This window comes from Corvus cornix, chromosome 2 (genome assembly GCF_000738735.6).
Source record: "Corvus cornix cornix isolate S_Up_H32 chromosome 2, ASM73873v5, whole genome shotgun sequence".
NCBI classification, from domain to species: Eukaryota; Metazoa; Chordata; class Aves; order Passeriformes; family Corvidae; genus Corvus; species Corvus cornix.
This window is the reverse complement of record NC_046333.1, coordinates 38,803,338-38,823,115: the sequence shown is the minus strand read 5'-3', so window position 1 is coordinate 38,823,115 and position 19,778 is coordinate 38,803,338. Positions and strand designations below refer to the sequence as shown.

At 38.8% G+C, this 19,778-nt stretch overlaps 1 protein-coding gene across 6 annotated transcripts in view; it reads left to right on the top strand.

The window, feature by feature from the left end:
- Nucleotides 1-19,778, top strand: part of RBMS3 (RNA binding motif single stranded interacting protein 3) — a 709,829-nt gene that overhangs the window by 381,573 nt on the left and 308,478 nt on the right. For all 6 annotated transcript variants that reach the window (XM_039548876.1, XM_039548877.1, XM_010398913.4 and 3 more), the window contains one exon: nucleotides 5,592-5,650. In XM_039548876.1, coding sequence (XP_039404810.1) covers nucleotides 5,592-5,650 — 59 coding nt within the window. The remainder of the gene's footprint in view (nucleotides 1-5,591; nucleotides 5,651-19,778) is intronic.

Sequence of the window (19,778 nt, the reverse complement as noted above, 5' to 3'; positions counted from 1 at the left end):
TGATTTGCCTAATAGAGTCTGCTTTAAACAAAATAAACCTGGTTGTGCTATTTAGATATTAATTCACAAGAATGAAAGCGCCTCAGAGTTGCTTATCTAAATCCAATTACTGCTGGTCAAATTCATCCCAGTACAAAAGTTCCCAAGATAAAAGCATACATTACCTAAATGCCCAGAAATGCAGACTGTTTTCAGTTGGGTGGATTGTGCTCTGAGCAGTGCTTGGGGCCTTGAGTGAACTCAAATGCTGGGGACATAATTGTTAAGCTCTGAACTCGGAAATTACATGATAACTCCATTGGTTTTTACTGAGCAAGGAAGAGTTCTGTACACCAGTTACTCAAGTTTCAATTCCAAGCTTCACTTTTTTTGAAGTATACAAGCAGTAGTTGGAATCAGGTAAAAGCTGTATTTTGTACGTTCCTGTGTACCCATTGCCTTGTAGATGAGGATGGCAACACATGTGCAGGACTGAGTTGGGTGAGTGGTAAGAGACTCATCCTGTCTGATCCCACAGATATCTTGTGTTATAGGACTAGCTGTAGCCAACCTGGAGGTTGCCTTGAAAGACAGAATATGATGTGCCTATCCCAGAGGTTTTTTTTCCCCATAAAAACATGGAAAAGCTAAAAAGTTTGAGTGGCCCCCACCAGCCTGGCCTCCTAGGAAATCCATTCTTTGATGCAGCAACTCCAGGTCACAGCTGTCACTCCAGCTTCCTCTTTGGCATGTTGCCTGCCAGCAGTGGGGGGGGGGGGGGTGGCACCTGGTCCTGTGCCTTGAGCCAGTCCTTAGCTGAGTCTCACTTGTCTCCTAATCCTAGCTGTCCACTTACCTTTCCTGCACCCTAGCTTCCCACAGGCAGGAGGAGAAATGGCTCAAATTCCTTGTGTGCTTTGGGACAGCACATTCTCCTCTGTTTGGGTTTGGCTGTGGTTAAGGTTCATACATCTTACAAGGGGTATCACTCACAACTGGATGGTTTCCTTCAGGAGCTATCTCCATTTTAACAGCAGTTATCAAATAACTTCCTGGAAATGATCGCGTTGAGCTTTGTCTGCAGTGTAAGTGCTGATCGACCGCCTGCCTGAAAGCTCTTAAAGTGATCTGCTTTGATGTACATACATTAAGGGCTTATTTTGCATTGTTTGCATCTTTCCTGAGTCTCTGCTGAGTGGGGTGAAAATGTGGGTGCAATGGGATGGGGCTCTTGAAAGTGATTTTTGACATAGCTCTATAGCCAGGACTGAACAGGGAGATTGTTTCTCTGTGCACAGCTCTGTGGGCTCTTCCCTTAGTTCTGCCTTTTGTGTGACATGGGGTCAGTTACTGCTGTTGGTGAGTGAAGAGTTTCTAAATGACCTTTCGTAACTTTAATAGTGTATGTCAGATGACTTGAACAGTTTCACCCCATACTGATATATACAAGAGAAATTAAAATTGGTTATGGTTGTTAGAAGGTATTTCCACCCCCAAGTGAATGTTTTCTTGGAATGCACGAGTGGCTGGGCTGGGCCAGATAGGAATTTGTTTCAGCAGCTGTGGAGGTGCCTTATGTTAAAACAGGGACAACATGCGATGGTGCTACTCTGGTATCCTCTCACAGTTTCTGGTGGTATGTGACTTCCAGGGCACAAATATGTCTTTGCTTTTAATTTCATGAAAGATTTTCCCTCCTAGATGCTGTTCAATAGCTTTTTGTAATTATGCATCTGTGGGACATCAGTGTGGGCTGTAGCAATGCGTTCCCCAAGTAACTCTTCATTCTGGAACCTGTGGTTTTTAAACTTTGTAATTTTCTGGGTAGTCCGGATATATTGTGAGGAACAACAAAGACAACTAGTCACTATTTCACTGCATGGGTTCTTCATTAATGTGGTGAAGTCCTAGTCTGTGCAGTTGCTCCTGATGTGGAAGCTCTTTCAAAATCTGACCACCTGGTTTTAAATGAAAATTATTATTACATAAAAAAGAATTAAAAGCATAATTGAATATAAACAATTAGAAGGTTTTTTAAAAGCACTTGAAGAATTTTGTTTGTGGTTACTATGCATTTAGATAACACTTCAGGAAGAGTATCTGGAAACCTTTTGAACAGCAATTTCAGTTCAGATGCTCAATAGACACATTCTTGAGGTAGCCATTTCTCAGATTCATTATGTCTATTTCCTTAGACAGAGTGATGCAGTAGGTTATCCTTAATGATACAGCCATTATTTTGAAGCGTTGGTAATATGGCATTGAGGTGAGCTCAATTCTACAGTCATCCTTTTATGACCAGAATTTTTGATTCGATATCTTTGAAAGAGTACTTCCATGAACTGTAGTCAGGAGAAAATTAAATAGTGCTCACATTTTCTCATGACAGGCAGCCATACCTTTTATTTTTTTACATTAATTATATTAGTAGTTTGTAGAACACAGGTGTGCAGGCTGTTGAATTTTATAATAATTTCCATTTAAATATAAGAAAACAAGAGGTCAGCTCTTGTGATGTATTTTATCCTTATTTTTTTGAGTATCCCCACTGAAGAATACATTTTTTGTACTTCTGGGTGAATCTAATTGTGATTAAAGGTAAAACAAACAGAAAGCCACACAACTTTGGAGATGAGACATAGCTTAATACTACTCTTCACACATGAGAGAAAGAAATATGACTGCATTTGCAGGAACAAAATACCTTCCTGATTTCGTGCAGCACACAAACTAACATTCTTCATCAGAACTGATGTTCTGATTACTGTAGAATAATTACTTGAAATATTTAGTAAAACAGTGTCCAAATTAATTCCAATTACTTTCTTATGGTAGCACTCAGGGTTTATAGCAGTAGATTAAATGGCCGACATATGGCTAATTGCCTATAACAGTGTTTGTTATTGTGGGGCCTCTTACCACTCTGATGTCTGTTTTTGCAAACGTGAAGGTGTGCACATAACTTTGAATGTGGGGGGAAGCGTTTCCGGAGCTGAACGGAATTCTGTGAGTGAAATCTCTAGTGTAACTAAGTGTTTGCAGGATTGCAGTACATAGCAAATAACTCTGTGAAATCTGTAATAAAAGCAGTGGAACCACAAATGCCTTTCTCTGCTGGCAAGAAATGTAAACTTTTAGCTCTCACATGACTTGGATGAAACAACATATCAATTCATTAGGAGCGGCTGGACTGAAATGGAGGCTGGGTGTTAGTTGTTTTTGGCGGAAGTTTAGGTAAGGGTTGTGTTTTATTTGAGGTTGTTGTGGGTTAGCCGCTGATTTTTGTTGGATTCTTTTTCCATATATCTGTCTGAAGCCTGTTACTGTACAAGATAGGCAGGTTTTTGCATGTTTTTCCATGTATTTGATATTAAATCTAAATAAATCAAATAAATGAAGGTGCACCACATGGGCCAAATTTCCTGGTGGGTAGGTTGACCCACTGAACAGCCATAGATCACTGAATTGAATTTGGCTTTGCCTTCTCAAGACACGTGCTCCAGTATCTTAGAGGCCAAAGTCAACTTCAGGTACTACCATGAAGAATTACAAAATTAAGTGGAACATAAGTGAGTATAAAGGCCACTATTCTGGAAACACCTGAGGTTGGAAAAGCCTGTGATCTCATGGTTAGCATTAAATCTGTTAAGTATTTGGTTGGAGTGAAGCCAGCTATGGCAGAATAAATTCTCAACTACCTGCCCATGTACCCATCACAATGCAGTGAACAATGGCTTGTGCCTGCCTGCAGAGCCCAAAATCCTTCTGGACTGCAGAGTCAGCAAAAAAAAAGGGGGTGGAAAGACATGAAGGGGAGGAAGGCTTGTATGACTTTTTTTGGTTCCTAAAAGAAAGCTGAGTTGGGACTTGATTTAGTTTACACAAATTGTTAATGCCCTTAGGTCCATTTTTCCTCTTCCTGGCTGGTTTTAGACTGAAACAAATGAACTAAAACATGCTTTTTCCTCCCCAAATGAAAGTCAAATGGAAGCAAATGCTTTTGTGGGTTCTTAGGGAAAGGAAAAACAGTGAAATGGAAAGTCTCATTTCACGAAAGCAGAGTAAAGAGAGAGGGAGAGACAGTGCCCTTTATCTTAAGCTGAGTGGCTACATGTCACTTGCAGTATGGAAACTTCATCTGAGAACTTTCTGTCAGGCACAAAATTGCCTCAAATTTTTTGCAGGTATCAAAGAGTATGTTTAGGCGGGCTATTCCCAGTCTTTCCCATTGGTGCTAGTCCCCTTCATGAAGTATTTAAATGTTTTCTGGGTCCCAGACTGAAACCCAAGAGTCCCTTTTACTCTTTGTTGTGGTACCATTCCCTTTTTGTCTCCCTGTTTTTTTGATTTTGTTTTGGTTTTTTTTTTTTGGGCGTGTGTATTTTTTTTCCTTTTTATTTTTGACTGATTTCCTGAGTGTGTCTACGGGCCCATAGGACAGAGAAGAGTGTGGCCTTCCTCCTGAGGCAAAGAAGGGAAGAGCAGGAAGGTTTTCCACATCCTGGTTTCTGGATTTCAAGTAGAAGTCACTAACACCAAGTCTATATTGCTGTTAATAAAGATTAAGCAAATAAGCGTTTGTCTACCATACATTTCAATGGTTTATAATTGATGCTGGTTATTTTCCATGGGTGTTGCTTTGCAACAAGGAGATATAGTTTTATTAAATCTTTCACAGTAATATGTCCTTTGTGGATGTAGAAACTTGTGTTTCATGGAAAAGTCCTTCAAATGAAAGCCCAATATATCAGAGTATCAATAATGCTTTTTAAAAAAATGTGGGAAAGGGCATTTTAAGGGAGGTTCTCTTCAACGAAGACCAACAGAAATGTATCAGTGATTATTTTACTTACTCTTCTGATGTCTTATGTTCATCCATAAATGCCATCTTCTGTGATCTTTTACCAGGATTTTGTGATACTTACTATTAAGTCTGCATTTTTAGTCTTAACCTCTGTGAGGTAAACACAGATACCTATTTTATGGTCTAGTTGTTGAATCTAACAAGTTGTAGCTGCTCGAGTTCCCTCTTCACCATGCTAAGTTTATCAAATTGCAGTGCAGTGCCATGCTATCTATGGGAGGTGATATAAATTCAAATGAGTGTTAACATTCATCTTGAAAAGAGCTGGGAGATGCACACAAACCTCAAAGGCTCTGTTTATTGAAACTAGATAGAGTGCATATACTTAGACATGGATGCATACATGAGCACAGCTGTGCATGCATGCATATAAAAAATCACCATATTTCCTGCATTTTTGTTAATCCTGAAGGAATGTGGTCCCTCTGTAGTTAAACTAAACAAACTATTAAAAAATTATTTTAGTCAAAGAAACCTCCTAACTAGTATCAGTGAAATCCTTACTATGATTGGCATTTGTGCTGGCAGTGCATGGACCAGAGATGGACAGGATGTGGCAACTGCTCTTCAGGGGATCTTTAAAGGTGTTTGAACTAGTGGCATAAGGAACATCTCCAGGATTATCAGATGAACATTTTTCGAGACCTGTAAACCTCCTCCTAGGATATGTATTACATGCATGCAAGAATCACTATGTACTTTACTAAAATATAGTAACGTGTACCTCTGATTTTTGTTTTCTCCATAGGTATGGGAAAATTGTATCCACAAAGGCAATTCTTGACAAAAACACGAATCAGTGCAAAGGTACGTGCAAAGTGTCCACCCTGTGAGTTCATTATCAGTTTGAATGATTGACTGGTGGCTTGACTGCCAAAGCTTTGGCTCCAACTGTGCAATCAACATAATGCACAGTATATTACAAACATATTTAATAATGCCAAAGCTTTGAGTTGTGCTTCCAGGAACATTGCTCATTAATTTTTTTCATTAACAAACAAAATGAAAATCACAAATCAGAACAAGTATCAAATTGCTTCAGCAGAAGAGTAAATTACCTTCTAACCACATAGTTCTGTCTTATTTGAATGATATCATCAGTGATGCAAATTTATTTCCTATATAAAACTGAGAAACCTTTGGGAAAAGTTTCCCAAGGAAAACCTGGTCTAATTTTTATATTTTTGTGAAGTCTTGGCCTATGCTAATGGAAGAAGAAAATATTTTTTATGACACAAATAGATCTACAAGTTGCAATACCAAGATATAAAAATAATTCCTCTTCCAGTTTTATGTTCCTAATTTTTCTGCTAACGTATGAAAATATTTTTAAATGAAATATAGCATGTTTTGTGTGTGTGTGTGTAGCTATATTTGCTGAGAAAAATATTGACTAACGTGTGTAGTAGCATTTCGGGACTAGAATTGTTACTCATTTATGAGTCTGCAATGCCACTGAGTCTGTGGGGGAGAAGCTGTGCTTTAAAATGATTCTGTAGCTTTCTGCTAGTGGCATACAGAATCCTTTTGGAGTAATAAGACCTATTCGAGTGGGTTCTTCTGAAAAGAAGAACATTTCTATATGTTTCTATATGTGTTAGTAAAAAGAGAAGGCATTGCAGTTCTGGACTATCTTGTGAGTAGCCAGATATGGGGTGAAGAGAAGCAGCAGAGAAGCCTTCTGGGGAAATTATGAGATGGGGACAAAATCCTGCCACCTGTACCAAAGATGTTTTTGAAGTTTGTAGAAGTGTGTGACTTTATCTATTGCATGCCAGAAACAGCACTAATTAGGTACTCAGGAGAAAAGCAAGTTGGAAGACTGCAGTTCTAGTCTTAGAAAACTCTGCCAACCCAGTTGGTCATGGGCCATTGTCATAAGGTGCTCTGCTGTGCATTTGCTTTTGCCTGAACGTGCGTTTTATTTCCTTGGGGCACTCTTCTGGCAGAATTCTGATAACATCACTCTGTATTTCTTTGAATATCACACCAGGAACAACACCTCATTGTGTTTGGGATTTGGTGGGTTTTTTGGCTTTTTTTCGGATTGCATTATGAAAGAATACCCTTGTGAGCAGAATTTCCTTTGCTCCCACTGCCAGTAGTAAACAAGGAAAGGAGTGGATCTGTTTGTGAAACACAAAATGTGAAGTGAAAATATGTAAAGAATATGAATGGTAGAATTTTGAGAAATAAAAACATCTGGGTTTGGTGTTCTTTATATTATAGTTAGCTTTAAGATTATTTTAATAGGAGACATATAACAATCAGTTGGAATTTTCTGAAAGTTTGCTTTCATGCTGTTGTATTATACTGTAGGGCAGAAATATCTATTTGTATTTTCAAAGATGGATCTTTATGACATAAGTGGTGCCATTAAAAGATCATAAACATAATTGGATTTATTAACAGTATGTTTTATGGCATAAAAAGATGTTTACTGCTTTAAATGCTGGGTACAATTTCCTTTTTCTTCAGTAAGGCTGCCAGAAAAAAAGAAAAAGCTTCTCAGGAATCAGAAGTGGAAGGGACCTGAAGAGGTCAGGACCTGCCTTGGGGCAGGATCAGCTCTAATCCACTGCTGAGGGGTATTTCTGTAACCTTCGCTCAAAGACCTCCAGTGGTGGAGATTCCTTGAGCTCGTCAGGCAGTCTGTGATAACACTTCCTCTTCTCACTATTATGAAGCATTTCCTAATGTCTAACCCAAATCTCTCTTGATGCAATTTAAGGCTATTGCTTCTTTTCTTATCCCCAGTGGACATGTAGAGCAGTGTATTCCTTTCCTTTTTGCAGCAAACATATATATTTGGAGACTGATGTGCATCTGCCTTATCTTTTCCTTAGATGAAACACTAGTCCTTTAACTTTTTCCTTAAAGGCAATTTGTTTTACATTTCTGAATATATTACACTTTGCTGGTCTCTCTCTAATCAGCTCACTCCTTACTTGAAGAACTTGGAACTGGGCATAGGATTTTTAGATGGCCTAATTTCTATCATTTTAAATAGTACAGAGGGGTTTCATTTGTCTTCTCTGTGATCACGAGTCTCCTCTTTGTTGATGTATACATATAAATAACAGTGTATTTAAAATATAGATGCACCTCTGAGGCACAGGGTGTTGCATGAGAAAAATGGTGCTGGTTTATGCTGAGAGATTCTGTGCAGCCCCTGGTTCTGTTACTCTTTTGCAGTGCTGCTGCCAGCCAGGCATTCCAACACAGGTGCTGTTCTGTGTTGTTGATTATTCCCTCCTAGAACTAGAACTTTTCATTTGTCTATATTTAATTTTATCCTATTTTTTCCTAGATACTCCTTAATTTACTAAGATTTGAGTATAATCTTAAGCCTGCAGAGTGCTTGCAGCATTTACCTCTTTAGTCTCCTCTTCACAGTTAATAAATGGTTTCTCTAATACACTGGACAAGATAATGTGGAAAATAGTGAATAATAACAGACGTGGGGAAGACTTTTGAGGAAACCGTCTCAGTACACCAGGTAGTGCAATATTGAGCCATTGAGAACGTCTTCAAATTGGATCTGCTGATCAGTTTGACACCTACTTCACAGCATTTTCAGCTAGACCTTTTTTTCTATTATCTGCTTAAGTTATGAAAGAGAAGCAAGGTTTAACTAAAATACATGATACTGAGCTATTTATAAGACTGGTTACATACCAGTTTATGTGCTGGTTTAGACAAAATTATTGTAAGGCATTTTTTACTCTTTCTGAATCCATGCTGCATAGGACTAATCACCACCTTTGAAGGTCTGTGAATGGATTTGTACAACTGTTTGCTCCAAGATTTTTCCAGAAGTTGAAACTGTCTCTAACACAGTGGAGTCTACATCTATTCCCTAGAAAAACCCGACAAAAAACAACAAACAACAACAACCACCACCAAAAAGCCCCTCACAACACAACCCCCTTCCCCCCAAACCCAAAAAAACCCCCAAACCTAACCCAATATTCAAACAACAAGCAGGAAAAAGCCACGCTATTTGTTTGCTTCTTTCCTGTGTTTTGGGTCTCACTCACTTTCTGCCAAGTACGAGATTATCTTGTTAAATGAACACATCATCCTGATATGTGTATCCAATGAAGTAGGGTGGATTAAATTCAAGGAGATGATAGAAATTATCACATGATTAGTGATTTCAGAATTTATTTCAGTGTCATTTGTTTGTTGACCAAGGTATAGGGTAAAGCTTAAAGTAGAAATACTTAATTTAGTGAGGAACTTATTTCAAAAACCTCCATGTAACAGCAGATCTGTTAAAATAGGTTAGTGCTTAGCAAGAAATGTTAGGTTTCCTCTTGGAAAGATGAGGAAAACACCTGGCAATGTACTTTAAATCATTCTCCAGTATTCCTCAGATTTTTAAAGAGATACCCACAACATTCCTGTCATGATAAGGAGCAGTGTTATCTAAGGATTTCTCCCTGGTATGAATTAAGCAGTTGGATCTAAAGTAATCGTATAGGTTGCAAGAGAGTTCACTAGGGACACCTTTTGACAACCTCTCATTTTCAGATTGCTCTTTGTTGGTGGCATAACTGCTAAGTGAGGCAGAGGAGAAGTAACAATCACCCTGTAATAGAACAATATATAAAACAAAATAAGCACAGTCATGACAACATGGCCAGAAATCTCCGAACAAAGCAAAGAACAAATACATGTGGAGAATAATGGAAAACAGACACATGATTCATTCAGATGTTCAAACACAAAACCCCTAATGAACAAGTTGGAGACGTTTGGCTGCTTTTGCTTTTTCCCTTTCCCTCCCCTCTCTCCCTCTTCCCCTTGCACATTTCCCTTCTGGGCCTACTGTATTTGCTAATTTAAAAAGTAGGGGAAATGAAATAAAAGAAACCATTCAAGAGAAGTGTTAATCTGAAACGTGTAGACTCTTCTCTTTCCAGCCCTTGCCGCCCACCCTCTCCAGCCTGGCTTGCCTTTGATAGACCTACGTGCTCAGAGCTGAGGGAATGAGTAATGGTTGTTTCACAGTACAGTTTCCATACCTCATTGCAATGGAATACAGAACAGTTAATCTGCCAAATACACAAGCCCATTTCTTAGAGTATGAATTACTGTCATCTGCGTCTGCCCTTGCAGACACTGTAATTGCATGCATGCAGATTTGCTTCCTGGTTTAATCAGGGGCTTGCATGATTTTCAGTATTTTGCTAGTACCTTAGAAGATGAGCACACGAGAATGACTAAAAGTCTGAAATCCCACCTGTAGGAATTATTTTTTTTAATAAATAAAACCTATAAATCACATTAATTTGTAGGAGACAAACACTTTGGTGGTACATTCTTCATTTTATGTACATTTTTTCAAACCATGGGTGACTTGATTTGTTGAATAGCAGTGTTAGTCTTAGGAGAGAAATGTGCTTAACATGACAAGGGGAACTAAAGTGACTCTGTTTATAATTTTAATATTTCATTACGCCATTTTTCTTATTGAGAAACATTAGCAATGATCTATTTCTTTTTAAAATAAGAAAACTGGGGATGCAGATATGCACTCATTAGGATTGTGGTAGGTTTATGATAAAAAAAATGCCATGAAGTCATCTTTGTTAACCCACCATATATCACATAAAATTTTATTTCTCCAGTTTCCTTGCTGTTTTTTAGACCAGGACTTAAAATTTACCATGACCTATTTTATAAATTGAGAGTTTATTTGTGTAACAAAAATGGAATAACTGGAGGCTTACTATAAATGCTGGAGATAATTGGAATGGCATGATAAAGTGGTGTTTCATATCTCCCAAAAGGAGTCTGTCCTGCCTTGTGTAGTGTTGCTACTCATCTGCTTAAGTTCACCAGCATCCCTAAATACTCTAATGCATTGGAGCTTAATGAGCTGGAGGCTTCTGCTCTGGTGTTCTGATAAAGAAAGCTTACAATCATACAGTAGATATACCTTGGTATGTATGTTAGATAAAATACTTTCAAAACTTTGAATTTAACAGAGTATTTTCTGCACATATTCTATGAAGAGTGAAGGTTATTTGTGATTAAATAAAATTATGCATTTTTACTTTATATTTTTAAATTAATATTCTTATCGTTGAGATGGCCCAATTTGGTTGTGACTAGCAATGTGAAGCAAGTCTATGTAAAATAATAAGCTGATGGGAAAGAGCTAAGCTACATAGAAAGCTATTTAGTTAATAAATTTTATTTATTGGGAATAAGCTCAAATTACAATAACTGTGCTGTGTAATTTATGATTCTCAGAATTGCCATTTTGAAAGGGAAAAAAATCCAGACAAGTAGGTCTGTGCCTGCTCACAGACTGTAAACTGTTCACACTAGGAGGGCATGCACAGTGTGCTTCAAGGGGAAATGGATCTTGTAGAAAGTAAGTAATTTGTAAAACAGACTTATTTAAGTTTGAAACTCTAGACTTGTGTAGCTAATAAATCAGTCCTGTTTTCGATGCCAGAGTAGCAATAGATGTGCTGATTTTTTGTGCATTAGTTTTGTTTGCATTTTTTTTTCCTTTTTGACCCACTCCAAAGCATTATGTAATCAGTGGCATAATAGTTCTCAAGTTATTAAAAGTGTAGCGATATGGAATATTTTAGTTCAGCAGGTTTTCTGAGAGTGAGGCATTTGTGAAAGCCGGGCACGTGCTGAGTGTGGGGCAGGAGCTCGGCAAGTTTTGTCTGTGGCTCTGCTGATCCATCTCTCTATTGACCAGTAGCAGCCACAACTGATCTGGTCCTTCTGTTCCTGGGTCTCCTGAACAGAGTCCACAAACTATGCTGAGTAGTACTACTTTTGGTTAGCAAGCCAGCTGATAAAACCAGATCTCCAGGGCTAGAAGGACAAAGTCTTCAACAGTGTCAATGAATCCCCACTTTGAAACAGTTGAAAGGAAAAAAGCAATGCTATGTGTTTTGATAAACTACATTAAACAGTATGAGGCTAGTTGTTTAAAATTTGTAAATATTTGGAGGTTTTTTAGTCTGTTTTCTGGGGTTTTTTTTAAACTTCAGTGGTTTTTTACTTTCACTCCTGTGGTTTTTATAAGTAAAGGTTGAAATAATATTTTTTTCTGTTTAAATTAAAAAGTGATATTACTGTGGAACCACATGAGACCAAGAGTCAAGTTTTAGGAAAAAATACCTAAAGGAGACATCTAAATACCATGATGGCAGGCATACATCAAAATGAAGTGAAAAGAATTGCCGATAAAAAAACATGAGGTTGTTCACTCACAAATGAAGTGTAAATTCACACCCTAGCTTAGCAAATAGAAGCTTGTTTGATCTCTGGGCTCATGAGCTATGATGCTCTGTAAATCTGACCACTTTAGGAAGTTACCAGAAACTATATGGGAGGTGGGAAAGCTGCATATATATATAAAAAATAACTACATAGTTGTCTCCTTGAATTTACAGATGATGTATTCATGGATGTTTAGGTATTATAACAAAGCAATTTTCCTGTCACCTGTTGGTTTGGCCAGCAGGCATTATTATGTCTTGGCAAATGTGCAAGTGTTCTGCGAAATATCACTTCAGCTTGGAGGTAGAGATTCTCCTGTCTGTATATATTTGAGTGCTTTTCACATTTGCTGAAGTGAAATAGGAAAGGATTCAATGAGTTGTGCCCAGCAAGTCATTGTAGCTGGAGCATGCCAGCACTGGCCACTGCGTCACCGTGGTGAGGACCTGCCCCAATGTCTGCAAAATGCTGCTGCACCTCAACAAACATTCTTGACTGCATCTAAACTGTGCTCTGTCTCAAGCAAGACCTCTAAACATTGTTTATTGGGTTTAAAGCCAGGTCCTCTACAGAGGAAACTCCTTCCTAATTAGTTCCCCAGACACTTTCTTAAATGGCTTCTTTGCAATTAAGGAAAACATTTCCTGCGTCATTATCTTTTCGTAAATGAACTCATGGCCTAGCAAATATTTTCTGTAAGGAGACCCAAGATGCTCAAGTATTTTGTGACATATCTAATCTGTGATTATTCTTAATTTACTGCTTCCAAAATCTGCAGGTCCATATCACTGACAAAAATTGGTTTACTTTGTTTCCTTCCCGAGAAATAAAAAAGTAGAATTTCCATTTATACACAGTGATTAATGTTTTGATTCATTGGTCTGTTTAAAACTTTGCCAATAACTTAGCATGCACTTGAAATGCATTTTGGGACTGGGTAATGCTAGTAGGCTCTTAGTGGTCTCAGCAGACTTGAAAATATCTATTTCATATCACAGAAATGAACAGAAGAGAATTTTTTTTTTAATCTGAACAGTGGCTCATAATCAGCTTTGTTGAAAGCTTCCTTACAATGCCTCAGCTTTTTCAACTGTCTTGAAGAATCACTTTTCTTAAACTTTTTTTTCTGACGCCCTGATACAGCATCCTATATACCAGTAAATCTGTTTGGCCTCTAGTTGCTTGAAGGCAGGTCATCTCTTCTGAAAGCAACAGTACTCTGTTCAGAAGTTACTTTCTCAGAAGTCTCAAGTCCTCAGCAGCAGCTGACCAGTAGAAACCTGGGGCAGAGGCAAGAGGAGGACAGTGTCCATCCAGCTCCTTAGTTTTGCTAGAGGTGACTCTGTTAGGCTCTCCCAGAGCATACAGCATATGCAAAACACATGCTGTCTTGATATAGTGACAATTTGATAATGAATCCAATTGACAGGCTCTTATTGAACGTGGGTACTCAAGAGGAAGCATTCTGAATTAGATCTGTGAATTACAGCGTGACTTCACTTCTGTGGTTTGCCAGCAGAGAGGTCACTGCTCGCTTTTCCCCTATTACTGCACATCCCCCGCTTTTGTTTCAAAGAGTAGCGTTCTCTTACCCAAGTGAATTAAGTAAATGTTCTCTTTCTTGGTCGAGAGTATACTGTGAAAATGGAACACTAAGAGACCATGCCATCATTTTTATTACATCTGTCTTTCTGGGTGTCTGAGGGCTGCCTGTCCAGAGATGGTGCAGGATTGCTCAAACACGAATAGATGTGCAGCACAGGAGAAAAGTCATAACTGCTGGCAATAAAGATGTAGCTCGCTCAATGCTGATCAAAAAACCCACCCACACAAGTTCTGGGGAAGGAACTGGCAGGCATTATTAATATTGCTCCATCTATTCAGGCTGTGGTAGCCATATACAGTTATGTGAGCACTAAAGCTCTAGGTGCTAATCAACAGTACAGAAAACAATTGTACTCTATAAAAAACTAATTAAAAGGCAACCTTGTCCTGTGGACTTTGCAGCCCAGGTCTTTGAAAAAGAGCAGGGTCCACAATCATAAGTAATATTAGGATTTTGAATGGAGTTAAATGGCGTTTCTTTAAATTACTGAATTCTCCACGAAAAACAAACAAACAAAAAAACCCAACAAAAAACCCAAATCAGTCTTTCAGCTCTCTTGGGAATAATCATACATTTGGATAACATTTAGTGAGTTTTTTCAACCCAGAATGTTTTGAGGAGAGCTAAGTTTATAGATGAGAAAAGGAGGAGGCCATGTTAGGGGTGCTAGAAATGACTCTTCTACTTGATGAAATAGTTTTTGTCTGACTGGGTCTTCTCCAGGACCAATAATTGGCTGATGTTTTCTTCCATTAGATGGCAGTGGTGTGATATGTGGTTTCTCTGGACCCCCAAACTATAAGTTTTAATAAAAAATTAAAAATTGTTAAATTTTCTTAGTTTTGTTTCCAATTTCAGAGTCTCCAAGCCATCAATTTTTTATCTACATAGAAGTCTACAATTTATTGTCCAGTTGAAAGCAAAAGAAGACTGGGACTTTCGAATAGAACCAAGTTAAATATTTTCAGAAAATGGGCAGCTATGTAGAATTGACACTCAGTGCTTCTCTACAAGAAATGCAGGATGGTTTTAGTTTTGGTCTACCTGAAGTAACTAAAGTAACTCACTGGTTGCTCCTCTGTGGTGGAACCAGAGCTTGTGCTGGTTTTGGCCAACAAGGAGTTTGTGAGGGCGGTACAGGTATGAGAGTAGAGGGTGGAAATGGTAGGGAATGCTTGAAGAGAGGAATGGGAGTCACTGCAGCAAGTTGTAGCATCACAGTTGGGATAGGACATGGGCAGAGGCAAGAAAGAAGGGGCTCAAATGTATAAAACATCTGGCTTTCTTTGTGTCATTGCTTACATAGTACTCTGTTTCATTCTAAACAAAGGACAAAAAGAGTTGGGTTTTTTATATGATCTTCATATCATAAAGATCTTTCAGGTGCATTCTGTTGCTGCTTGGGATATTAGTTGTGCTGTTGTTTTTTATTAACTTATTAAATATGGAGCAGTAAACACTATTTATTTTTAAATTAATTGAAATGGACTTGTTGCCCTTCATGGCTTTTTATTAATTGAATATTTTTGCTAAGCTGTTTGCTTTCAGAGCAAAGGTTGCAGTCAGGAGATGGGGGTCAATGGGACCTCCATTTAAATGCATGTTATCTCTATGTTAATTGCCTGCATATTTAACCAACCAAGCATGGCATTCTGCATAAAGTAAAGGTTTTTGTGGTCAACCTTTAATCACAAAGCAGCAAGAAGAAGTCTGAGTGACCTGGTTTGCCTGAGGTATCTTGGTTGCTCTTGTCAGTCACTTCAGCTCACAGTAAATTGCAGGGTAAATTCCACATAATTGATGGAAGATATCTTTAGAAAAAGCCCCAAAACTGAGGGGGAAAAAAAACCCCTGTGCTCAGAATTTTAGTGTTTATTTTTGTTTATTTGTTGCATATTACTTCAGTAATTTTCTTTATAAATAGAAACAGGGGGTTTTATTGCTACTATAGACAGTTATTAGAGAAGAAAGTAATGGAACAGACATTAAATATGCTTGGAGTTTTGGAGACATACATATTTATCAAGTGGGGTGAATTTGAGTTCTTACATCAGAAAGAATTGCATAGCTCTGCCTGCCATGCTCTACTTTCTTGGGAATTTATTGCAGAAGTGGTAAAATTGTTACACTTAAAGGAGAGGGGTGTATGCTGTGCAAAAAATCCTTCTGAGGTTGCTGGGATTAACAAACCTCTGCTGTGTTTTCACCAATGTCTAATAATGAGATTGAGGTTTTGGAATTTAAAAGTGTTCGAGATTGCTACCTCTGTCAAATTTGCTTGAATGGGGTCAGTCAGTTCAGAAGTTATGGGAGAGGAGGGGCTGACAGGGAAATATATGTAGATATGTCTGCTGTATATTCTTTGCCTTGCTTTCTGCTTCTTTTGTAATAATTCCTGGAATCCAGTTGGCCTTTTTGAGCAAATAGGAAGTTGACACTTTTATGGACATTTCAAAGGGCAAGGGCATCATAATGTAAAACCAGAATTTTCTCCCATGTGCATGACTGCACTTATCTACATTTAATTTCTTTTTCTGGTTTATTACCCAGTTGCTTACTTTAATAAGGTCCTTCTGCAGTTCTTCACAGATGCCTCTCCTGTTTTGTCTCCTAAATAATCTTGTCACCTCACTGCTTAGCCTCTTCCTGTCACTTAGAAGCAAGTTGTGCAGTATGGGTCCTGGCAAAGTTCCATTTGGAAGTCCATTGGTGCTGTTTCCCCCTTGTAAGAAAGATCACGCCCTCTACCCTCTGTTTTTATCTTTTAACCAATTGTTTATCCAAGAACTTTCCCTCTTAAGCTATGGCTGCTTAGTTTCCTGAGAAGCCTTTTGTGAGGGGCTTGTCAAATGTCTTTGGAGATCTGAGCAGACTGTATTAGCTGGATCACCCTTACCCACAGGCTTATTGACCTTTTCAAAGTACTCCAATAGGTCTGTGAGACAAACCTACAAAAGCCCGGTTAACTCTTTCCACATAATGTATTTGCATTGATTTTACTCTGTTTCTATAATTTCTGGTGATCGGACATCAAGTTTACAGATCTTTACGTACCTGGATCTTACCTGGGGTGTTTTCAGAACACTGGGACCATGTGTGCCACCTCCCAGCCCTCAGGTACAAAGTCACTTTTAGAAAAAAAAAAACTGCACACCACTTCTTAGTGTGTGTAGTCAGTTATTACATCCTGGAGCTCTTTTCAAACTGGGAGGGTGAATACCATCTGTTGTTGCAATTTGTTAGCGTACACTTTTGTCAATTTTTCCTATAACCTTCTCTGTGGTCATTTAAAATTAAGAGTTGCATCTGTTCTGGGCTTCCTAAGCACTCTGAAACAGCACCTAAAAATGCGATCTTTGCAATACATCCCATTTTGCTCAATCTGTGTAGGGATGATAAAAGTCCTCTATGAGCACTCCCCTTACTGCTTTTCTGTATTGTCCTGCATTTCAGTTCTTGCAGGTTGTGTGTTGCTCACTGCCATGTTTTGTCTGGTCATTTCTACCCCACCAGCACAGCTTGCTCTGTCTTTGCCATGCGTGTTAGATCTTGGTGTTACGATCCGCTCATTGCCTCACTTTCACTGCTTTTCTGTGACTGTTTTCTGACCATAGTATGTATTTAATTCACCCATCTTATTTCTTAAGGGTTAAAACACTTAGGGAGCCATTAATGTTTCAGTTGTATTGTCAGCACTGCATTTGAGTGACTCCATGGTTACTTTGCCACTTATTTTGTCCACTTAGGTTCTCCAGCCTGTTGTTTTGTTTGCAAGACGAATAGATCTAGTGATCACCTTCTGATTTTCTCAAAGGTTACCTATTCCTCCATCTGCTTGCCTGGAGAGAGAGATTGTCATCATTCCAACCTGCTCCTTCCGTCTGGTTAGCTCCAAGTTCTAGAGGGACACTTTCAATGCAAGAAGATGCAATGTCAGCAGCTCTCAGTGGAAAAGACCCAGCACTGGATTACATCCTGCCTTCCCACCTGAGTCCTGCCTTGAACTGGCAGCTGCCCTAATAGACCTGGGCCTGTTGCACTTGTGTGCAGCTTTCCCATGGGGAAAAAATGATAGTTGGCATAGTAAATTAGTTAATTCCCACTTTAATTTCTTCTCCCGAAGTATTTGATAGGGTTGTTCCTACCACTTTTTTCTATCCAGGTAACCTATTTGACCTCCCCTCCTGTTGCTGCCCTAAAGACAAAAGCTAGTTTGTTCCTTCTTTCATGCAGCCAAACTCATGCTACTGTGGCCTCAATTTAGTTCTTGGAAATGCTGAGGTTCTTCTTACTCACAAGAGTATAGAGAAGGATTGGTGAGGAATGGAAGATGTAGCATTTAAAAGAATATTCACAGAACCAGAACAAAACAGGAATGTCTGTGAAGAAATCAGTATCTGGTATTAGGCAAGGGAAAAAAAAGTGGGCACAATGCTGGCAGCAAGGATAAGTGAGAGTAAACAGGCCATGATTCAATATGGGTGAGAGTTTCTGACCACCAGAGCAGCCAAGTTTTGGTACGGAGGGTGGAGCAAACTCAGTTTTTATGACAAGGGGAGTTGTGTCACGAGTCTGCTTGAGAGTAGGGTCAGGATTCTTGTCTGAATGCATGCACTTATTTCTAGGAGTTCCCCCAGTATTCTGCATCTGGAGTCAGGCAAATATTGTAAGATGTATTTTCATACAACTGCTTTAATAGTCTCAATAGCTGCACCCCCACAAGGAGCTGGGGAGGGAGCTGGGAGACACATTCCCTTTAGGACTGCTCTCCTTGGGGCCATTGTGGCTGATGTGGCAAGTGGGCTCTGCTGGATGCCAATTCAGGGCTCTTGGGACTGTGGCAGTCCACAACATTATCTACAGCCTCTCTGAGCAAATCTTTACCTGGAGGACAGCTTCTGGGGCAGCTCTTCAAAGAAAAGGACTGGCTTTTGAACTCAAATAGAGGGCAACTGTCTCACTCATCCTTAGGCAGGCCTGCATTGGGGTGCATGGGAGTATGTGGGGGAAGCTGTGATGGCTGGCTGAAATGCTTGGGAGCAGGAGCTGGAGGAGTGAAGTGTGGCTCTGTTACAGTTCATCTCCTTGCAAATTACCTGTGTGTTTGCCAGTGTGAGGCCTAGGAAATGTCTGCAGGTTTGCACATTAAAGAAAAAAACCAACTCCTAAATGGGTTTTGTAAAATTAACCTTCAAAAGCCCAGCAAGGTGAGCTTGCTGTGTTTTGGAAGTGAGGGTAAGGCAGAGGAATGGCTATGAAATGTTCTTCTATTATTTTAAGTGTAAGTTCGAGTGTCACCGAGTCATTTCATATTAATAAGGCTTGTAAGAAAATAGGATTTTCAGATTACACTTTTAAAGCCCCATGTTCTCACTGTGTTTTAGGGAAGAGTGGAAGCACATGTTACCCTTAGGACTAAGTGAAACCAGAATTTTTGTTTTAATTTGGACAGTCTTTACTGACACTCGGCTTCTGGGTTTGGCATTCCTGAAAGGGAGAAGAAAAGTGGAATGTAAAAGGGGAAAAAATTTCCAGTCAACATTTGGTTTGAATTTACATACAACTTTAGAAAAGAATGGGAAAAAGGTACCATTATAATTACAGTGTAGGTCCCCTTTAACCTCAGAAAAATTAGCTGTTCTGTAAATCTCCCCTATGCCTTTCTTTCTACATGCTTCATCAGTATCTGTTATTTTATCCTGGTAAATAATGATTTAAATGGACGGAACTTAGCAATACAGAAATGTTTGGATTGGCATATAGAAAATTGTGCTTTGTTATTTATTTTACTTGTTTAATTTATTTTATAAATTGAATAGCCCCCCACATTCCTTCAGAAAACAGAAATAAGATCTAATATTATAGGTTATCTCCTCTCTGGTAGAGATCCAAAGATTGAAGGTCTAGTCTGTTCTATTAGAGACATTGTTGGGAAATACCTGAGTTAGGCTAAAGAAGGCCTTCAGTTCTAAGGCTTCAGTTGCCCTTTGCAGAGCAGTGCTATCAAGGAGCTTGTGATATATATGGAGATATATGTAAATATGAGTGTATGTGTGTTGAAGTACTTTA